This window comes from Aegilops tauschii, chromosome 6, assembly GCF_002575655.3.
Source record: "Aegilops tauschii subsp. strangulata cultivar AL8/78 chromosome 6, Aet v6.0, whole genome shotgun sequence".
NCBI lineage: Eukaryota > Viridiplantae > Streptophyta > Magnoliopsida > Poales > Poaceae > Aegilops > Aegilops tauschii.
In genome coordinates, this window is record NC_053040.3 from 7,676,216 (window position 1) to 7,698,555 (window position 22,340).

The following is a 22,340-nucleotide window of genomic DNA, read 5'->3' on the forward strand; positions in this document are numbered from 1 at the left end:
CGTTCCTTTGCTCGGCGAAGCTTGCATCTTCTATTTTGGTACACTTGGTAATAAATGGCTTGATGCACTCGGCATTAGCTATCTCAGTGCTCAATCTGGTTTCAACCGAATCCACTATATTACCCGAGTGAATCGTTTTTGCTGATTTGCTTGCAAAGCTTTTTTTTATCTTGCCTTAAGAGTGTAGAAGGGCCAACATGGTTGCTACATGGAGAAAGGCACTTGATGTACTCTTGCAAATCTTCCTCTCCACGCTTCTTCTTGAGTGCTTCATAAGCCTGTCGATATTCTGCTGGTAATTCCTCAAGGGTAGGTGTAGTAAATTCATTAACGCTATTCCTTGTGAGCTCTGGCTTGTTTTTGTCCACTTGGGCCACATATTTTTCTTTAAACTCAGCCCTGCTTGGATCGGCTTGCCCCCCAATACTTTTATGATCTTTCGGCAATGAATTGATGTTGCCGAAATTTTGCGATTGTATAGGGGGTGTATAACATGCTGCAATGATAGGTGAAGACATGTGCACTGTTGTTGAATATTTTCTCACGCCAATTTGATCAATTGGCAACACTTTGTCTTCTTTCAAAACTTTAGCTCTTATTGCCTCATAATCATGAACCAATCCCTTTTCGTGCTGCTCAAGGTAAATAGCACTAATCTCCTTATTTTGGGCTAAACTTTTTAATGCAGCCAGAGCCACCTCATCTCCTTCAATATTAGGCACATATGCTCCTGCAGAATGTCCATTCACTCGGCCAAGGTGATCTGAGTCCGCTGCCGATCGATAAAACTGTGAGACGCCCTCCTGTACATGAGGTGTCATATATTTATCACTCGAACAAATCGTGTTGTTCACCGGCATATTGAAAGATGTTGCCGATGCACGAAAGTTCAGATTCATAAGTTGCATGTCGCGATTCTGTAAATTCCAAGTTCCTCCAACGGAATAACTAGTCGGCCTTTGCTCATTAGGGCTAGCCGACATGACATGTCCATTGAAAGATCTAGCAACATCAACATAATGGCTATTTGCATCTACGTAAGGATATTGATGATACATGTTACCGTTGTCAATTGCAGCCGCTTGATGACGCTCTCCTCGTAGCAAGAATAGGCTGGAGACTGTTCAAAGCTTGATCCCCAGCGGAGTCGCCAAAAAGTATGTTCGCACACGAACACGTCACCGTGTACCCTCGACGCCGAGGTGATGCACCGCAGCTCACGCCGAAGGAGACCCAGCCGGAAGTGCGATACGCAGGCAATCCAGCGGGTGCTTTTGAGGACCCGAAACCCCACACGCCCGGGAGGGACCCCGTCAGGGCGCGTGGCGGCTATGGGCTGCCCTAGGTCGACCTGATCGCCCCTAGGGCCTCGAGGTTCGCCGCCCTGCAACAAGGAGAACAGACGAAGAACGAGGAAGAAGAAGAACTAGGGTTAAGGAGAAAAGATAAAAGATAAAAAGTGGTAGATGATTTGATCGATCGTGTGTTGTTCAATCGGCCGTCACCCCTTAGGTATATAAAAGGCGGCTGGACTTCCTGTGCAAGGAAAAGGTTTGGATTCACGTCCAAAACCCTAGTCAAATTCGGATTGGTTTTATCCGAACTTTTCAAAACTGTTCGGTCTAAAACTTACTGCACCTTGCAGGTCTTTTTTGTGGTGGTAAACGACTTCGGATGGAAACGAGTCCAAAAGCAATCTTGACCGTTTCAACGAGACGAACAACTTTCATGTTGAACGTTTTTTCATCAGAGGTCATATCAAGGGTCAAATCGCTCGTGCAAAACAGCTAATTATTCACGCAGCTCATCAGACATATCCACATATGTGTCTGGTTCCGGGCGTCATATTTTGCTCACTGGAGGGTCGCGCTGTGCGGGCTCTAACTTTTGCATATGACTTCGGATTGGGACGAGTTTTATATCAAAATCGATCGTTTCGACGAGGCGCACAACTTTCATGTTGAAACTTTCTCTATTTGAATCCATATTAATTGGGTTTCTAGCCATTTTTTAATCTGGTGTCGACATGAGCATCTCTGAACTTGTCATAACTTTTACATCCGAGCTCCGTTTTAGACCATCTTCATATTCATCTTGATCTTCTCGAAGAGAGCCATCTCGTGGTGACTTTCAATAGTAAGTTTGAATTAATCTTAACATAGCTTCAAGCCACTCTTTATAAACGTGCCACTTTTGAGCGTCAACAACGTGCTAGCTGCACGGCACCGCTTAGTTGGGGCAATCAAGTAGTAGTATAACTTGATTGCCCCAACTACTGCAGTTTCTGCTTGCTAATTACATGATGCTTATATGTACACACACAGATCGTCAATAGTTACTGTTACTTCTCACTTGAACTAACAACAATGAGGGTCTTCTTGCACTAATGTGCATCGTTACCTCACATTTTCATTATGTGGCTTGGGAAGCACCGGGAATTCAGGGTATACATGCACTGACAACAAAACTCCTGTGTTGACAGTGGCGAATCTTGGAAGAAAATGAAGGGGGGCTCAATGTTAATGGTGTGAAGAAAAAGCCACTAACTCTCAGTTTTTGGTTCAAATAAGGTTAAAAAATTTATGCGGGGCTGGGCTGAATACTAGTAATTTTTTTTCCATTTTTTTGGGGGGGGGGGGGGGGGGGGCTCGAGCCTGTCGACGTACGCCCCCCTTAGATTCGCCACTGTTTGCTGACACTGTTTCATCATGAATATAGAAGTCACTCGTGCGCTCTCCTTCCTTTGTTACTGTTCTATGCGTGCTATGCTTAGAGAGTTGCTTGGGCTACACGGTGTGTGCCTCCATGTATGTGTAGGGCACAACAACGGAGTGCGCGGAAATGCTCAAGTGTGATGCATGGACGAAGCTGTGCTGTGTTCCTGCGTGGGTGTAAGAAACGGTGCTTGATTGGCCCAAGAAAAAGGATATGAAGACACAAAGTTACAATGTGGCCGTATGCTAAACACCTCCCCGATTCTGTTGACCTTCCATAATTTGGAAGTCAATCATCTATCTAACTAGTAAATATTGGTTGGTTATTCCAGTTGGACAGGAATATGCAAGCTCCCAGAAGAAATAGGACATCTATCTTGCTTAGAGATGTCACACAGGCGACTAATTTACCATCGTCTATCTAGAAAATTTGGTGCATCTCTTAGTTGGCGAGTTCGTTACATTTCCTGATGGAGGAATTGGCAAGATGCAAGCACTAGAGATGTTGAAACAGGTCAGAACCTTTAAGCAGCCAATTCAATTTCTTCAAGATTTTGGCCAACTACAGAATCTGACGAAGTTGAATATTGATCTTAGCGATGATCAAGAGGCCACTGAAGATACAAAAGGGGAGTGCATGAAAGCTACTGCATCTTCTCTCTATGAACGAGGGACATACAATCTTCGTTCTTTATCTATCTGGAATTGTGATTGCAGATTATTACTGGAAGAAGAATGGTGCCCTGCTCCGCTTGGTCGACCTGGTGGTCAACCTCCCCAAGGGTTCCGAATTGGATGGGTTCCCTCGTCAACCTTCAGTAATTATGGATTGAACTGTACGAAGACCTCTGCATCCTTGGAGGCTTACCTGCTCTCCTCGCTCAGACACTAAGAGGAGAAAGACTGTTAGCGGTGAAATGGGATTCCCACGCCTGAGTGATTTCGTTTACCGTATGTGTGATGGGTACAGGAACGGGATGGAGATGATGTTTGAAGCAGGATCAATGCTCAAGTTAGAAAAGCTCTAGATTTGTTTCAGCCAAACAATGAACGAGTGTCTATTCAGTATTGGTAGTCTAAATGGTACTAGGCCTTTTGATTTTGGAATCGAGAACATCCCCTGCAGTCTCACGACTGCGGAGACAGCACTCAGCACAGACCCCAGCTGCCCTACTCTGGACTTTGTCATCTGCTAGCTATTCGGATACATACTACAGCTTATTCTTTCTCATCAGCAAGAGGTAGCCAATTTTAGTTAATAACTCCCTATATTTATAGCTCTTTGTGCTGCCTGCTCAAGTTTTCTTCTCCTCAGCAATTGCTAGCCGTATTTCTGAGACCATTATTTATCTTATGAACTTGAACATGCATGGCTTAGGATGACACCATTTCTCCTTCTCTTTTTTTGTCCTCCTTTGGTCCTTGTTGGCAAGCTAGAAACCAAGGAAGCTCTGTTATAAACAGTTTTTCAAACTAAACAGATCCTAAATCCTTATCAGTTAGGAGTGTAAATAGTTCTGACAGTTTAACCTACCATGCATTGATTGTGGTCGTTCTTGAAGTCTAATGGAGTACAATGGTTGCCAACTTGCCATAGCTTTACTCCAAAGTTTACTCAAGTTATGAAGGGCTGAATATCTAGCAAATGACCATCAGTACAGCAGAAAAGCAAGGCAAAAGGTGCCAAGGATAACTTATTAGGACAAATCCAGGACTGACAATACTAATTAAAAATTGCAGCTTAGCTGAGGCCAAATATGCAACTCCCTTGAAGTAGTAGCCATCCATATGTATGAAACACATATAGTGGATCAACAAAATGGTGACAGTCAGAAAGTTTACTACTAGCTTGTTGGAAGAAGTACTAAAAAATCTCTAGAAAGGGTTGACAGTCAGAGAAGTTTACTACAGTTTCTCCAACGATTATTACATTTCAGACGTACTAAAAAAAGAAAAGGTTGGAAGAAGTAACCTACAAAGAGAAGTTCAACCGCCGATTAGCACTCGAGAACATCTAGGAAAAATCTCTAGAAAAGGTTTCAATCAGTGCCCTGTTCCAGAAAACAGTGATATTTTTCAGGCAGTAACCCCTTATATTCCTGACATTTCCCCACTGAAGCAAGTGCAGTCAACAAGCTAGTTGGGGAAGCTTCAAGGGTGAAATTCCTCTCATCAATTTTAGACAAATAAGTCCCAGCCCTGGGCATCTCCCCTCACTAGTAGAAAAATAGGCTTCCATACGCCCCCATTAGTCCCCAAAATAATCGAACCGCGACAAAAGGGGTCTTTAGTCGCGGTTCGGGAGGAGACCCGCGACCAACTATCTGGGCCCAGCGCGCTCGGTCGACAGCTGGTGGACGGGAGGGGCTTTAGTCCCGGTTGGCCAGGCCAACCGGGACTAAAGGTCCCCGAAGGCCTTTAGTCGCGGTTGGCCAGGCGAACCGGGACTAAAGGCCCATCCAGCTGGCGGACGGGAGGGGCTTTAGTCCCGGTTGGCCTGGCCAACCGGGACTAAAGGTCCCCGAAGGCCTTTAGTCGCAGTTGGCCAGGCCAACCGGGACTAAAGGCCCATCCCTATATATAGGACTCAGCTCACTTCACTTCACTCAGCTCACTTCATAATTTTCAGAAGGGGGTGGTGGGTTTGCTTTTGGTTCCTCCTATGCACACAAGGTGTTCGATGAAATGCCCGAGAGCCTGAAACAAACATGATATGAAGTGTCCGAGCCACACTTGAGCTTTCTCATTTATTTTTCCTCCGCGATCGCGGTTAGCAACTTGAACCTTTCATGTGTCATTGATAAAATATGCATGTGTGTAGTTCATTGTTTAATTTGTATTATTTCTAGCTAGTTAGTTTAACAAATGCATGATGGTTAATTATATACTTTATATAATAATAATGCAGATGAATCGGCAATGGATGTACGGTCCCCGACTCTCCGGCGAGTTCACTACGGGTTTGAAAGATTTCCTCGTAGTGCCAAATGCGAACAAGCAGCAAGGTTTTATTATTTGTCCATGTGCTGTCTGTAAGAATCAGAAGGGTTACTCCTCCTCAAGAGACGTTCACATGCACCTGCTTCGGCACGGTTTCATGCCAAGCTATAATTGTTGGACCAAGCATGGAGAAAGAGAGGTTAGAATGGAAGAAGTGAAGAAGGGGATGATATCGATGACAACTATCATGATCATTTCGGTGATACTTTCATGGAGGATGATGCTGAAGGTGGGGAAGGGTTAGGTGAAGGTGAAGAAGAGGCACATGATGAGCCCGCTGATGATCTTGGTCGGACCATTGCTGATGCACGGAGACGCTGCGAAACTGACAAGGATAGGGAGAATTTGGATCGCATGTTAGAGGATCACAAAAAGTCGTTGTATCCAGGATGCGATAATAGTCTGAAAAAGCTGGGCTGCACACTGGATTTGCTAAAATGGAAGGCACAGGAAGGTGTAGGTGACTCATCATTTGAAAATTTGCTGAAAATGTTGAAGAATATGTTTCCGAAGAATAACGAGTTGCCCGCCAGTACGTACGAAGAAAAGAAGGTTGTCTGCCCTCTAGGTTTAGAGGTTCTGAAGATACATGCATGCATTAACGACTGCATCCTCTACCGCGGTGAATACGAGAATTTGAATGAATGCCCTGTATGCACTGCATTGCGTTATAAGATCAGAGGCGATGACCCTGGTGACGATGTTGAGGGCGAGAAACCCAGGAAGAGGGTTCCCGCCAAGGTGATGTGGTATGCTCCTATAATACCACGGTTGAAACGTCTGTTCATGAACAAAAAGCATGCCAAGTCGTTGCGATGGCACAAAGAGGACCGTAAGTCCGACGGGGAGTTGAGACACCCCGCTGATGGAACGCAATGGAGAAAGATCGACAGAGTGTTCAAAGATTTTGCAGCTGACGCAAGGAACATAAGATTTGGTCTAAGTACTGATGGCATGAATCCTTTTGGCGAGCAGAGCTCCAGCCATAGCACCTGGCCCGTGACTCTATGCATCTACAACCTTCCTCCTTGGTTGTGCATGAAGCGGAAGTTCATTATGATGCCAGTGCTCATCCAAGGTCCAAAGCAACCCGGGAACGACATCGATGTGTACCTAAGGCCATTAGTTGATGAACTTTTACAGTTGTGGGCCAGACCTGGTGTACGTGTCTGGGATGAGCACAAAGGAGAGGAATTTGACCTACGAGCGTTGCTTTTTGTAACCATCAACGATTGGCCTGCTCTCAGTAACCTTCCGGGACAGACAAATAAGGGATACAATGCATGCACGCACTGCTTACATGAGACTGAAAGTGTACGTTTGGTTAATTGTAAGAAGAACGTGTACCTGGGTCATCGTCGATTTCTTCCCCGAAATCATAACGTAAGAAAGAAAGGCAAGCATTTCAACGGCAAGGCAGATCACCGGCCGAAGCCTGCGGAACGTACTGGTGCTGAGATATTTGATATGGTCAAGGATTTGAAAGTCATCTTTGGAAAGGGTCCTGGCGGACAATCAGTTCCGCGGGGAGTTGACGGGCACGCACCCATGTGGTAGAAGAAATCTATATTTTGGGAGCTAGAATATTGGAAAGTCCTAGATGTCCGCTCTGCAATCGACGTGATGCATGTTACGAAGAATATTTGCATGAACCTGCTAAGCTTCTTGGGCGTGTATGGGAAGACAAATGATACAAAGGAAGCACGGCAGGACCAGCAACTTTTGAAAGACCCAGATGACCGGCATCCGGAATGGTTTCAAGGTCGTGCCAGCTACGCTCTTACCAAAGAAGAGAAGGTCATCTTTTTTGAATGCCTGAGCAGTATGAAGGTCCCGTCTGGCTTCTCATCGAATATAAAGGGAATAATAAACATGGCGGAGAAAAAGTTCCAAAACCTGAAGTCTCACGACTGCCACGTGATTATGACGCAATTGCTTCCGATTGCTTTGAGGGGGCTCCTACCGGAAAATGTTCGAGTAGCCATTGTGAAGCTATGTGCATTCCTCAATGCAATCTCTCAGAAGGTAATCAATCCAGAAGATCTACCACGGTTACAGAACGATGTGGTCCAATGCCTTGTCAGTTTTGAGTTGGTGTTCCCACCATCCTTCTTCGATATTATGACGCACCTCCTGCTCCACCTAGTCGAAGAGATTTCCATTCTCGGTCCTGTATTTCTACACAATATGTTCCCCTTTGAGAGGTTCATGGGAGTATTAAAGAAATATGTTCGTAACCGTGCTAGGCCAGAAGGAAGCATCGTCAAGGGCTATGGAAATGAGGAGGTAATTGAGTTCTGTATTGACTATGTTCCTGACCTTAAGCCGATTGGTATTCCTCAATCGCGGCACGAGGGGAGACTAAGTGGAAAAGGCAAGATCGGAAGGAAATCCACGATATGTATGGACGGTCATTCTATGACTGAAGCACACCACGCAGTTCTGCAAAATTCCAGCTTTGTGGCTCCGTACTTCGAGCAACACAAGAATATTTTACGCTCGGACAACCCGAGGAAGCCTGAATCCTGGATTAGAAAGGCCCACATGGAGACTTTCGGCAGTTGGTTGCGAAAACATTTAATGAATGACAATGATGTTGGAGATCAGCTGTACATGTTGGCCAAGAAACCATCTTCGACTATAACGATTTTCCAAGGGTACGAGATAAATGGGAATACATTTTACACCATCGCCCAAGATAAAAAGAGCACCAACCAAAACAGTGGTGTCCGCTTTCATGCAGCAACCGAGAATGGGCGGAAGGTCACATATTATGGTTACATAGAGGAGATATGGGAACTTGACTATGGACCCTCCTTTAAGGTCCCTTTGTTCCGGTGCAAATGGTTCAAGCTAACAGGAGGTGGGGTAAAGGTGGACGAGCAATACGGAATGACAATGGTGGATTTCAACAATCTTGGTTACCTTGACGAACCATTCGTCCTTGCCAAAGATGTCGCTCAGGTTTTTTATTTGAAGGACATGAGTAGCAAACCGAGGAAACGGAAAGATAAGAAAATGATCAGTACATCATGCGATGATCCAAAGCGCCACATTGTTCTTTCAGGGAAAAGAAACATCGTGGGAGTGGAGGACAAGAAAGACATGTCAGAAGATTATAATATGTTTGGTCAAATTCCGCCCTTCAAAGTGAACACTGACCCAAGCATTAAGTTAAATGATGAGGATGCTCCATGGATACGGCACAATCGTAAGCAAGCAGGGACACAAGGGAAGAATTGATGTGTAATAATTTATTGTACCAAACTTTGTATTTGGTCGATGAACTGAATGATGTATCAAACCTTTTGTCAAACCTTCAAGGGATTTTAAAATGAATTAGTTTTATTTTTCTGATTTTTTTGATATATAATTGTATTTTTAAGATATTAAAATGAATTAGTTATATTTTTCTGATTTTTTTGATATATTATTTGTATTTTTAAGAATTTAAAATGAATTAGTTTTATTTTCTGATTTTTTTGATATATAATTGTATTTTTAAGATTTTAAAATGAATTAGAAACAAAATAATATAAACTTTAATAAAATATATAAGTACAAACAAAATAAAATAAATTTTAATAACATAAATAAAATTGATTCAACTAAAGTCATTGAAAGCTGAAAGAATTTTCATAAAGAACTTTTTTTGTTAGAAACTTTAATAGCAAAAATAATTATCATAAAGTAAAATAAATAAGTAATTAGAAACAAAATAAAATAAAATAAATAAGTTTTTTGTTGTAAGTAGAAACAAAACAAAATAAATAAAGCAAAAAAGAAAACAAAAAAGAGGCAAAAAATAAAAATATGCCACCTACTGGGCCACCACGGCCTGAATACGACTAGAAACCCATCAATGGGCCAGGATTCAGGCCCGCAGAAGGCCCAGTAGGCCCACAGGCACATAGTGACAGAATAGGCCCGTAAGCCTGCATTTGAGAGGAGCTCGAAGTGGTCAGCGCAGCCGCGCTTATAAACCACTGTCGAAGCCTCTCGGCTAGCGAGGTGGGACTAAACATCCTACCGCACCGCGCCAGTTCCAGCACAATGCCTTTAGTCCCGGTTGGGGAGGCGGACCGCGACTAAAGGGTACCCTTTAGTCGCGGTTGTTGTCCCCAACCGCGACTAAAGGGTCTTTCTGCGCGGGAACGAAAGCGGCGCCAAAACCCTTTAGTCCCGGTTGGGGAGGCGGACCGCGACTAAAGGAAAAAGGAAAAAAGGAAGAAAAAACAGAAGAAAAACAAAAGAAAACAAAAGAAAACAGAAGAAAAAGGAAGAAGAAAAAAAGAAGAAAGAAGAAGGAAGAAAAAAATAGAAGAAAAAAGGAAAAAGGAAAAAAGGAAGAAAAAAACAGAAGAATAACAAAAGAAAACAAAAGAAAACAGAAGAAAAAGGAAGAAGAAAAAAAGAAGAAAGAAAAAGGAAGAAAAAAAAGAAAGAAGAAAGAAAGAAGAAAAAGGAAGAAGAAAAAAAGAAAGAAGAAAGAAAGAAGAAAGAAAAAGGAAGAAGAAAAAAAGAAGAAAGAAAAAGGAAGAAGAAAAAAAGAAAGAAGAAAGAAAGAAGAAAAAGGAAGAAGAAAAAAAGGAAGAAGAAAAAGGAAGAAGAAAAAAAGAAGAAAGAAAAAGGAAGAAGAAAAAAAGAAGAAAGAAAAAGGAAGAGGAAAAAAAGAAAGAAGAAAGAAAGAAGAAAAAGGAAGAAGAAAAAAAAAGGAAGAAGAAAAAAAGAAAGAAGAAAGGAAGAAGAAAAAGGAAGAAGAAAAAAAGGAAGAAGAAAAAAAGAAGAAGAAAGGAAGAAGAAAGGAAGAAGAAGAAAGAAAGAAAAAGGAAAAAGGAAGAATAAGAAAGAAAGAAGAAAGAGGAAGAAGAAAGGAAGAAGAAGAAAAAAAGAAGAAAACAAAACAAAATACTTGGCAGTGCTCAATAATCTTATTTTTTAATTCCTCCTCCTCTATGTCCCCTTAATCTTATTTTTTAATTCCTTTGTACTTAAAGAATTTTTACTACATGCAGGAGTGACATATGGCGGACGATAGAGCCGAGCCGCTTAGGGATCCGGAGGCTGAACGTTATTTAATGGGCATCATCAACAACGAGATTCCTTATGTGCCGGGCTCAGAATATGAGCAACAAGAGGATGTAGTCTCTTCTTTTCTGAACCTTGACGGTGGAAGAGAGATTGTCGATGATCAAGAAGGTGAAGGAACGGACATTGTCGACGGAGGTCAACCGTCAACAAACGACGATCTCGAATTGCAAGTAGCAACCACCTCCGGCGAGGTATATATATACATTGAGCGTCTCGTGATACAAACTTACTGAAATGTGAATACATATGTATTAACGCGCGCGACTCTCTTTCTTTTTTTAGCCCTCCGGATCGAGTACGACAAAGCGTGGCAAATCCAAGGCGATGAAAACAGGAGAAACATATACCATTGAGTTTGTCAGTGAAACCGGCAAGCCCCTACAGCACACCTCAAAGTTTATCAACCAATGCAAAGTTTATCAACCGTCCAGGAATGGAAGGAGCCAAAGAAGACACGTCTTGGTTTCAGTTTTGTCGAACAGAGAACAAAAAAGGAGTGCTGGAGAAAGCTTATGGAACATTTCATTCTACCTCCGGAATACAACAAAGTCGATGAATTCGGTAACGAGGTTCCGGGTGGACGTCAGAGGAGGAGGCTAGTTAAAGAGTTCGCTCTTCAGAAGATGGGCGAAGCATTCCGGAACTTCAAGAAAAATTTAACCCGTGACTATGTCAACAAGGGCAAGACTCCGGATTTCAATGGACAACATGAGAAACTGAAAGATGATTGGCCAGAATTTGTGAGGCAAAAGCAATCGGAGCATTTCAAGGAAATATCGAAAAAATAAGGATAATGCGAGTAAGAAAAAGTTCCATCATATTATGGGGCCAGGAGGATACCGCCTTTCGGAGCCTAGGTGGCAGAAGATGGAGGAGGACCTGAGGGTGCGAGGAATCCCTCTAGGTACAGAGGGATGGGACCCAAGGGCCAAAAGCTGGTGGTACGGGCATGGGGGATCGCTAGACCCGGAGACAGGGGTGTGTGTTCACCGGCAGAGACAGTTTGCTCCCACCCAAGCCCTTATTGACGCAATGACCCAAGCTCAAGAGGGCTTGATCAAGTTCAACAGAGAGAAAGACGCACCGACAACAGCCCTCGGGAATGATGAACACGGAGGACGTGTACGAGGCAAAGGCAAAGTTCCGTGGAAAGTAGGGTTTTCCCAGGACAATGACCCGTACTGTTACAGAAGCCGTAAGAGAAAGACGGGCCGGGATGCAGATCTTATGACGAAGTTTGCATCGGAACTCCATGAGTTGAAGCAGACCGTGCATGAACTAGTGAAAGAAAAATCGGCTGCAGGGCCGCATGAAGATCATGAAGCGGATCGCGGAAGCCAGCAGCGGAGAAGCAGCGTGGCTTCCACGGATGCCCCGCCTGGTGCTAGTGCACCGATGATCGAGATTCGTGCACCGGAGCCTCACTACCCCGTGGATGATGTAAAGGAGATGAAAGAATGTGATCTGGATTATCCCGTGGGGAACGTTTCCACGAAGGTAGCTAGCGGCAGTGCTTTACCCTGTACACCTGGAGCACTCCACCACAACAACCCCATTGCATATGGCTATGCTCGTGTCACGGTGGAAGACATAGTCCAAGGGTTTGAGGACCTGGAGATTGACAAACCTACACCCGAAGGGGAGAGAAGACTTGGAGATGTCAAGCGCCAGTTCATTCTATGGAAAAAGAAGTACATAGTGTTTCCAGGCGAGGCGCCAAGGCTAGCAAGTCCACCCCCTCCGATGGTGGTGGTGGTGGTGGTGGCGGTGGTGGCGGTGGTGGTGGTTCACCTACACCTCCTTCACGCCATTCGACGCCGTCCCCCGATCCACAACCTCCGGCGGGTACGACGCCCCCCAATCCTCCTCCGGCGGGTACGACGCCCCCTAATCCACCTCCGGCGAAGAAGCAGAAGCAGGCGGACAGCAAGGAAACCCGCTCCTGGACTATTAACCTGGACCCTTATGTACCTAAGACCACAAGGGTACCGGAGCCATCACTGAAGCCTCTCCTCCCAAGGCCTGGGGAACTTAGTGAAGCTGAAACCAAATTGGCCGCGTCTGCTGATTATGAGAAATGGAAGGCGGATATGAAGGCGAAAAAAGAGCCTGAGCCCAAGCAAGTATTCACTGAGAAGCAAAAGAAGTGGGCTAAGGATTTTTTGACGACACCGTCCCAAGCCGAGCTGAATATGCCTGACGACTATGGACATGAACTTCGTAGGCAAGCAAAAATATTGAAGGAGGAGAAAGAAGAAAGTAAAAAAAGTGGGAAACAAGTTGACCAGCTCGGGATGCAGAAGAAACAATCGATCCCCCCGCTCATAGTGAAAGCCGGTCCGGAAGAGGACCCCGAGATCATAGCAGCTGCGGCAGCACTTGGATTGACTGTAGCGAGTGCCATGAAACAAGCGTCCGAGATGGGTTTGACTCTTCGTGCCTTCATAGGCCTTGAGGATGCGCCAGTATGTGAGATAGCATTACAATATGTGCGGAATGGGCCTCTCGTCGAGCCTGCGCGGGAAAAGAGTCTACCACCACAAATGCAAAATCTGCTACGTTGGTACAAGCAATTCATAACATGGGCCGACAAAGAATATGTTTACGCGGATGTTACAGATGAGCATCACACCAAACGATACTCTGTAGAAGTTCATATGAGTGAATTGTTCCAGCTGTTCAATCTGCGCGACCTCGACAAATCTATGCTGAGTTGCTATGTTCTGTAAGTGATTTATTTCTACCTCATCTCGTTCTTCATTGCCTGCACTATATATATATATTATCCTAACTATATTGTTGCGTACGCTATTATGCAGATTGAAGATTTGGGAATGCAAAATAAGAAACATCCATGATGTTGGGTTCATTGACCCACATATCGTTAATGGACATGTGTTACAACATCACCCCGAAGACGTGGAGAAAGAGTTGTACAAGTTTCTTAGAAAGCATCAACTCAAAAGTCATATTCTATTTCCTTACCATTTTGGGTGAGTGTTTCTCTCTTGTGCCCATTCTCTTTTGTTTACTCCATGCATGGTATGTCTAATCGATGAGTTATGCATGACTGTGCATGTAACGTGTCCGCAGGTTCCACTGGATTCTGATAAATATTGAACTTCACACCTCCAGAGTTCTAATCATGGACTCTATGGATTCGGATCCAAAGCGTTGGGCCGACATGAGAAAAATGCTGCAAAAGTAATTATTTTCAATCATTTGAGCTCTATATCGATCGGCCTCTTTCGTTCATTTCCTAATATCAAGTAACTAATAACTCCCTTGTTCATTTAATTTTCTTTGCCCTGTAGGGTTTGGAGACGGTTCTCAGAAGAAATTGTCGGTGAATTCAAACATGAGCTAGATTTCAGAAGGTTAGTTAATGTGGATAAGCAGCCACCGGGGACCAATCTATGTGGATACTATGTTTGTGAGAACATCCAGAGACACACCTCTGAGCGGAAGGCATCGGATAGCGTGCGGAACACGATGGATAACTTGCAGAGGAGGCTTAGTCCAGAAGCTCGCTTCCGACCAATTCAAGAAGAATTAGCAGGATTTTTCATGAGGGAAGTCATCAATCCTAAAGGAGAACACTATACCGAGGACGAAGAAATTTATATGCATACCCGAGATTGAAACTTGTTCGAAGTTGTATATGGTCATCCATCCTAATTGTGTATGGAAACTTGTTCGAAGTTGTATATGGTCATCCGAGATTGAATATATATTATATATTCCTCTTGAATTCTTCTTGTTTGAAATTTCATATGCATGTATATAGTAGCGTAGAATATGTGTACTGAAACTTTATCAAAATTAAAATAAAACACAAAATAAAATATAAAAGAAATAAAACACTCCAAACTAAAAAGAAACCAGGTTTAGGGGGGCTAAAACCCTAAACCTGCGGAGGAGGCCTTTAGTCCCGGTTGGCCACGAGAACCGGGACTAAAGGTCCTCCGCCCCGACGGACCACTGGAGCCCACGTGGACGGGCCTTTAGTCCCGGTCAACCACAAGAACCGGGACTAAAGCCTTTAGTCGCGGTCCGTAAGAGGCGCGACTAAGGGGGGGGGGGTCTTTAGTCGCGCATATTTAGTCCCGGTTGCACAGCCGGGACTAAAGGCTGCTGCGAACCGGGACTAAAGGGCTTTTTTCTACCAGTGCCTTTCTGAAGTAACCTTCTAACTATAGCATTTAGCATGCAGGAATTGGCAGGATAACCATTCTTCTCCATAGAAAGGAATAGATCATCAGACTCCTGTAGAGAACCTTCTTCTATAAGTTTTAGTATCATTAAGCTATATGTAACAACATCAGGAACTAATCCTTTGGCCCAGATACCGTCAAACAAATCTTTTGCTTCTTCCTTCCTGCGACATTTAAGCAACGCACCAATCATAATATTAAAAGTGAATACAGAAGGCTTATCCTTCCTTTCCAACATCCCCCTAAAAACAACCAATGCATCATCTATCTTTCCATTCTTAGAGTAACCATCAATCAGTATGTTATAGGTGATAACATCTGGTTCCATGCCAATTGAGACCATATTGTCAAGTAACTTGCTCACTTCATCCATCTTACCAACGAACAAGTATCCACCTATCAGTGTGTTATAAGTACACACATCAGGCTTCACACCCATGTGTACCATCAGGTCGAAGAGATCTTGGGCTTCCATAACCCTTTCATTTTTGCAAAGGCGGTCCATAATTTTGTTGAAGAACACTGTGTCGGGACAGATGCCGCGATCCAACATCTCAGAAAATAGTTCACCAACCTTCTCCCATTTGCCACAAGAACAGAAACCACTAATAAGGGGGGGTGAAAACTATGATATCAGGAGCTAATCCTTCAGTTATCATTTGATTGAATAGGGACATAGCATCATCCATTCGGCCAATCTTGGAAAGCAAGTTTACAACCACTCCATAGTTCGCTACATTAGGGTTCAATCCTTGCTGCCGCATTTTTGTAAATATATGCATTACCTCACTAACCATTTCTTCTTGAGCACATGCAGATATGAGTATGTTGTAGACAGGATGATTTGGTGCAATACCATTTTCTACCATCAAATCAATGAGACAATGCATATCATGAAAAGATTTTTCCATAGCATACCCATGCAGTAGAATACTGTAGGTAGTAACATCCGGTTTTTGGCCCAAACCGATCATAGAATCAAATATTTTCCTAGCTTCTGCGCACCTTCCGCTCTTGCAAAGATAATCTGTATATTGTAAGTTACAATATTTGGTTGAACGCCATTTCTAGACATTTCCTTGAAAATCCGATCCACCTTTTCGCAATGTCCTAATAAATAATATCCATGTATCAGACAATTATATGTGGCAGCATCTGGCAGAATTCTTCTATCAAGCATCTGTTGAAGAACCTCCTCAGCCTTGTCCATTGCATGAACCTTGCACATGCCAGAGATGATGGAAGTACAGGTCACAACATCCGGTGATATCCCCTGACGCAGCATTTCAGAAAATAGGGTGTAAGCTTTGTCCACCTCACCCTCTTTCAACATGCCATCAACTACGGTGTTATAGGACACCACATTAGGTTGGCAGCTACCTCCATGCTGTACCATCATGTGAATCAGCTCAAGAGCCTCTTGGCTTCTCCTTTCGTTGCAAAGACCCTTGAAAAGAATGTTGTAGGAGAAATTGTCGGGTACGCAGTTAAACATGGGCATTATTCGGAGTACGATGTCCATTGCATAGCTGGTCTTCTTCTCCGCACAGATGGCCTTGAGTAGGTGGCTGAAAGTGACGATAGCATCTGCTGCAAATCCCATCTTGATGATGTGGCCCATGGCAGCGAAACCGAGGTCCAAGCGGCCAGCACGACAGCAACAGTCAACGAGGATGGTGTACGTCATACTGTTTGGTGCCACATTGGCACTTGCGACGCGGTTGAAGAGGGAGACGCCGAGCGCAGGGGAATCACGGCCGACAGTAGTAACGAGATAGTTGATGGCACGGATCGAGGAGGACCCAGCACACTGGAGCAATTCGTCAAACAGGTGGAGTGCATCCTCGGTGCCAATGTCTCCGGCGTGGTACCGAGCCTTGATGTTCTGCTCCAAGATGCGTCTGTCGACGGGGACAAAGCGGCGGCTCATAGCTCCACCTGGCCGGAAGAATCCCTCGAGGGGATAGGATGGCGCCGCCGCCGCTCACCACCGGCGCAGCCTGGGCATGAACCTGGGGTTAGAAGGAAGGAAAGCAGAGCAAGATGGACGAGATGCCAGGATGCTCACCTTCGAGTTGCAGCTGCTGCAGTAGGTAAATGCGCTGTACAGGAGATCTGGCCGCCGGCGAGCTGGTCGACACGGCCGCAGCGTTGAGGACGAGATCTCCGCGCTCGGTGCTGGCTGCGGCGGCCCTGACGAGAATACGGCCTTCCGTCGCCGCGCGCTGCGTCCCCGACGCCGGTGAGGACGACCGGCACCACTCTGTACTTCCACCGCCGCCACTGGCCCTCTTCCCTCTGAAGAAGTGGCCTTCTGTTGAATAAAAACATATCGGAGCCCGCTGTTTCTTTTTTTAGTAAGACAAAAAAAAGGCTCTCGCGCTAGCACTCGACTGGATACAAAGATGCTAAAGATCAGCTACACCACCAAGCAAACGAACCATAAGTAACAAAGCACCACTTCAGATAAATAAACAAGGACATAGCAGAACATCGACGAGCCGAGGTCTGCAAATCGGTGTCTTCAGGAAGGGCACGACATCGGAGCGCCGCCACCGTCCGATCGAAGTGATCCCGGATTTCACCCGGAGTGTCTCGGAGAGGATCGACCAACTGCGACGGTGCCTTCAAGAAGGGGGCGATGGGCGCCGTCACTGACGCCCTGCCCAATGGGGACAGGGTTTTCATCCCAGCCTGCACGATCCAAATCTGAAACATGCTACGGGCACTGCCATACCCCCACCACCGGCCGCCGATTGCCAGCCATCACGCCGCCCTCACGACCATGATAACTGGCCAGCATCCGAGCCACGGGCTCTGCCCACAAGCACTACGGCTCCCCCCACCGGCGAGAATTCACACCACTGGCGCTGCACCGCCCCCTCCACCAGCCGAAGTGGCCACGATAGAGGTTGCTGCCCGCAGCCCTTGCCTTCCTCCGCCCGCACCGCTGTGAGAACCGGCCAGGCCGAACACAGCAGAACCAGGCGCAATCCGCGCCCTCAACCTCCCAGCACACATCTACCACCGCCACCGAGACGCCATTGGCACCACCAGCCGCTGGCCACTGCAGAGCGGGTCACCCACGAGCCCAAGACCGCATGCAGCCTCCATCGCACTACAGGCCACCGACACTAGATCGGCCAGATCTAGCCGGACCGTACCATATGGCACAGCCTAAGAAAGACGCCACCCGCAGTCGCCGCACCGCCTGCGGGCTCCCAAAGCGCCGAAGCACCGCCACCAGAGGGCCACACCGCCGCCTCGGCCGCTGGGCCCCATGTGAGCCCAGCACCTCCGCATGCCCAGGCGTCCTACGCCAGCCTGAGAGGCGAGAAAAAGGGGAACGGAGAAGCCCCGCCGCCGCCCCGGTCGCTGGGCCCCATGTGAGCCCAGCACCTCCGCATGCCCAGGCGTCCTACGCCAGCCTGACAGGCGAGCAAAAGGGGAACGGAGAAGCCCCGCCGCCGCCCCGGACGCTGGGCCCCATGTGAGCCCAGCACCTCCGCATGCCCAGGCGTCCTACGCTAGCCTGAGAGGCTAGCAAAAGGGGAACGGAGAAGCCCCGCCTAGTGAAGGGAGTATTAAAGATCAAAAAATGTGTGCGCACTATATTATGGAATGAAGGGAGTATTAAAGAGTAGAAACCGCCTAGTGACCGGTCAATGCACAATTGTGGCGGGTGTGGGTACAAAATGTAATTGGAGTATATTATTTTAAAGAAAACAATACGTGATGGTAATTTGTTACCACTTCATAAGGGACATTTAAGTAAAAAGTCCAAAACAAAGCTTCAAGTTGTAGACGAAAGATAAACCAAACCCTGAATTTTAAATCCCGGAAATTGGCACTTTGAACTTGTAATCCCGGTCTATTTTACACCCTAGACCTACTTGGCACACAGGGAATACTACAATCCCAACCGGGATAACCTGCTACTCTGATAGACGAAAATTTGGGCTGACCCACTATACCACAACAAGAATTTGTGAGCTTTAAAAAGTGTTTGCACATTTTTAAAATTGTTCAGAAGTTGAAAATGTTCATGTTTTCTATTTTTGGCACAAATTCAATTTCCTTTTGCGTTTTTTTTAAGTTTGGAATTTTTTAATTCATTTCACATTTTTTTAACTGTCTGTGATTTAAATAAAAGCAAATTTTTCAAAAAAATGTTCAGAATTCCAACAGTTTTTCACATGATATGATTTTTTTTTTCCGATTTTCAAAAATTGTGTCACAAATAATGTTTTTGGAATTTCATAAATTATTTGTCTTTTCGAAAACATCGAACCGTCAAACTTCAGAAACACTTTTTATGGGCAAACAAATATTGAAAACGTAAACAAATTTGGAAATGTCCGAACTTTATAAAGTGTGAGCACGTTTTCGAAATTCTGAATACTTAACAATCAATTTTGAAAAAGCAAGCACTTTTTGAAACATATTTTTTGTTGAAACCGGAACAAAATTTTAATGTGCAAAAACTTTTTTAAAATTCAAAAAATGGGAACAAAATTTGAAACCTGAACAAATGCGTACAGAAATGTTGTGCCATCTAAAAAAATATAACGAGTTCAGAAAAAAGTACGTGGTATTTCGAAAAAATGTATGTACAATGTAAATAGTATTCATGTGATTCAAACAAATGTTTTGTTCATTCAAGAAATGTAACATTTCAAGAATGTTCATGTGTTTCAAAAAAGTGTGCTTGTGACATTTTCAGAAAGAAGTGTATACAATGTAAAAAAAGTTTGCATGATGTAAATAAATGTGGCATGCCCTTAAAAGAATATACATGACATGTATTTGAAAAATGTGTATACAGTTTTAAAAATGTTTAACAATGTAAAAAAAATGTTCATGTAGTTGTATAAAATATTTACTGTTGTTAAGAAATGTAAAACGTGTATTTGGAAAAAGATTACCGTGTATTCAATTTGTTTGAAAACATGTAGTTAAAAAAATTGTAAATAACGTATCTGAAACATGTCGAAAGCATATCAAAAAATATTTGCGCTGAAAATTTACATTGGGTACTGAGAATAATTAGACATGTGTAAAAAAGAAAACTGGTTACCGGTAAAGAAACAAAAGAGAATCGAAAAAGAAGACAATATGAAGAAAATCCAGAAAAGAAACCAAAAGTATAACGAAGAAAGAAAGACCAGATAAAACCAGTGAAAAACAAAGTATAACGAAGGAAAAAAACCAAAGAAAAAAAAAAGAAAAACCAGACCAAGGCGAGAGACTGCACTAATGGGCCGGCCCAATTCAGCGAATACCCGCTAGATCCTCTCAAGGTTCAAAATAGAGCGGGGTCAGTGAGTTTGGTGTGCTGATTTCAAGAATTGGGAGTTCAAGGTTTGATTTAGCCTTTTCCTATAAATTCAAGGTTTGGACGGTCAACAACCACTGACACAAACATGACACCCCACGACGAGTATGTGTGACGTCCCGGCTGCATGCATCGACGTTTGTGCTAGGTGTCGCAGCCACACTTATTATCCATCAATGAGCAGGCAACATGACGCACTAGCATCCCTATCCGCTGTCGGCGTGTGACAGAGCCCAAGGGTGCTAGGTGGCTTGGACGGACGACAACTGTTGAGGATCAGATCTAAAACCATACCTCAACTCCTCATCTCGCCACCTTTCTCCGGGTTGGAGCTGGTAGCCCCCAATGTCGTCATAGCACAGTTGACACCATCGTAGCTGAGGAAAATTAGTCAAATGCCACCTAGATATTGTTTCATCATGTAGCAACGCACGGGTATTTAGCTAGTGTATGTTGTTTTAAACTAATAATACATGTTTGTTTCCCTAAGAAAATACATGTTTGTTTATATTTCAAAGATCCAAAAAATAGATAATGTGTGTGTTCATGATTATGGTGATCATGGAACATATCCAAACATATTGATGCCACGATGATCCCATTTTCCCCTTTCCTTCGTGTTTTCGGCATGAAAATGAGTAAAAACGTAGGTCAATTGTTGATTTGGGTTCTTGGATCTGAAATACCTCGATTTGAATCACCACCTGAAAGAAATTTAAACATCACAACGCTCCAAACCATGGAAAAATTATGAACAAGTAAATTTCTAGAAAGCAAAAAGAAACCTAAAAAGTGAAATCGTTTGAAACATGAAATATGTTGAAACCTAAATGATTTGCAAAACCTATCGAACATGTTTGTAAGGGAACAAAGATGCCTTGTCCTTGTAAGGCAAGCAAAGGGATAAATATTTTCACCAGTTAAAATAGACTATATCTCACTTGCTCTTTTTCATGAAAAGAAGAGGTAAGTTTAGTATCCATAATTGATCTGCATGAAGAATTTAATCTTTTCTAAAGGATTTACTGCAGCGAACATGTTTCTTGACCTAAAAATGAATGAAGGTCAAATTGGTGTGGGATGTGGAGAAAATGTGGTTCCTACATCCTACTAATCTTAATTCATTCAACATATATCCTAAGTTCAATTTTTGAGAAATGTTTTCAAATATATATTTTCTATCTTATGAAACATCAATCGTATATGTACCAATAAAGATGAACATTAGATTGCCCAACCCAACAGCATATTCATAGGTGACATGCACCTTTGACACCAAGCGTTGGTTTCTCTCTCTTGCTTGCTTCATCTTGCTTATTGACCATCTTTGACATCAAGTATTGATTTTCCTATTGCCTCCCATACCTAAGCCTAATTGTTGTTGCAGTATATGCCTTAAGTTTATTTTATGTAGACACAGGGGCAAACGAAAATTGTGGAAAGACAAGCATGAATGGAGATTGGTTATACAATCATGCTATGCGGATCTCTTTTTTGCTTATGCGAACATTCAAATGAGATATGTCCACGGGACATAACAGACAAGATGGATATATATGAGGTGCATGAGTAGAGTAGACTTTAAGAAGAAATAAGGACCGAGCAAATGACAGTAACAAAAAAATGTAGCGGCTGGTGGGTGGCAGGGTACATGCACTAGGAATATTATCACAAATATGGCTTTAAAATGACTCTGCGTGACAATTATAGTATGAACACTGGTACATATTGGTGCATGGATCACCATTTGTAGGGCCTGGGCAGAGGGAGGGAGTACATCACCCGGTGCGTGGATATATACATTGCATCCAATGTTCAACTAGCAAAAGCGAGATAGCAAGTTCTTCGATAATCAACACATACTTTTTTGCTGGTATGAAAATTTTGCAGATAAGAAATACAGAGGAGTTAGTGGCTTGGAGAGACTAGAAAAGAATGGAAGAGATCCTGAAAGTATATTTGGGAGTAGGAGGCATCCGGGACAAC

The 22,340-nt window shown here is 44.0% G+C and overlaps 1 protein-coding gene across 1 annotated transcript; it reads right to left on the minus strand.

Annotated features, from left to right (window-relative positions):
* Positions 1 to 4,550: 4,550 nt before the first annotated feature.
* On the minus strand, positions 4,551 to 17,350 carry LOC109774092 (uncharacterized). The gene is given in 5 exon segments (XM_040391575.3): positions 4,551 to 4,926; positions 14,978 to 15,635; positions 15,637 to 16,052; positions 16,055 to 17,019; positions 17,088 to 17,350. Coding segments are annotated over 4 exon segments (2,142 nt in total). The 5' UTR covers positions 16,950 to 17,019; positions 17,088 to 17,350; the 3' UTR covers positions 4,551 to 4,753.
* Between the last annotated feature and the right edge of the window lie 4,990 nt (positions 17,351 to 22,340).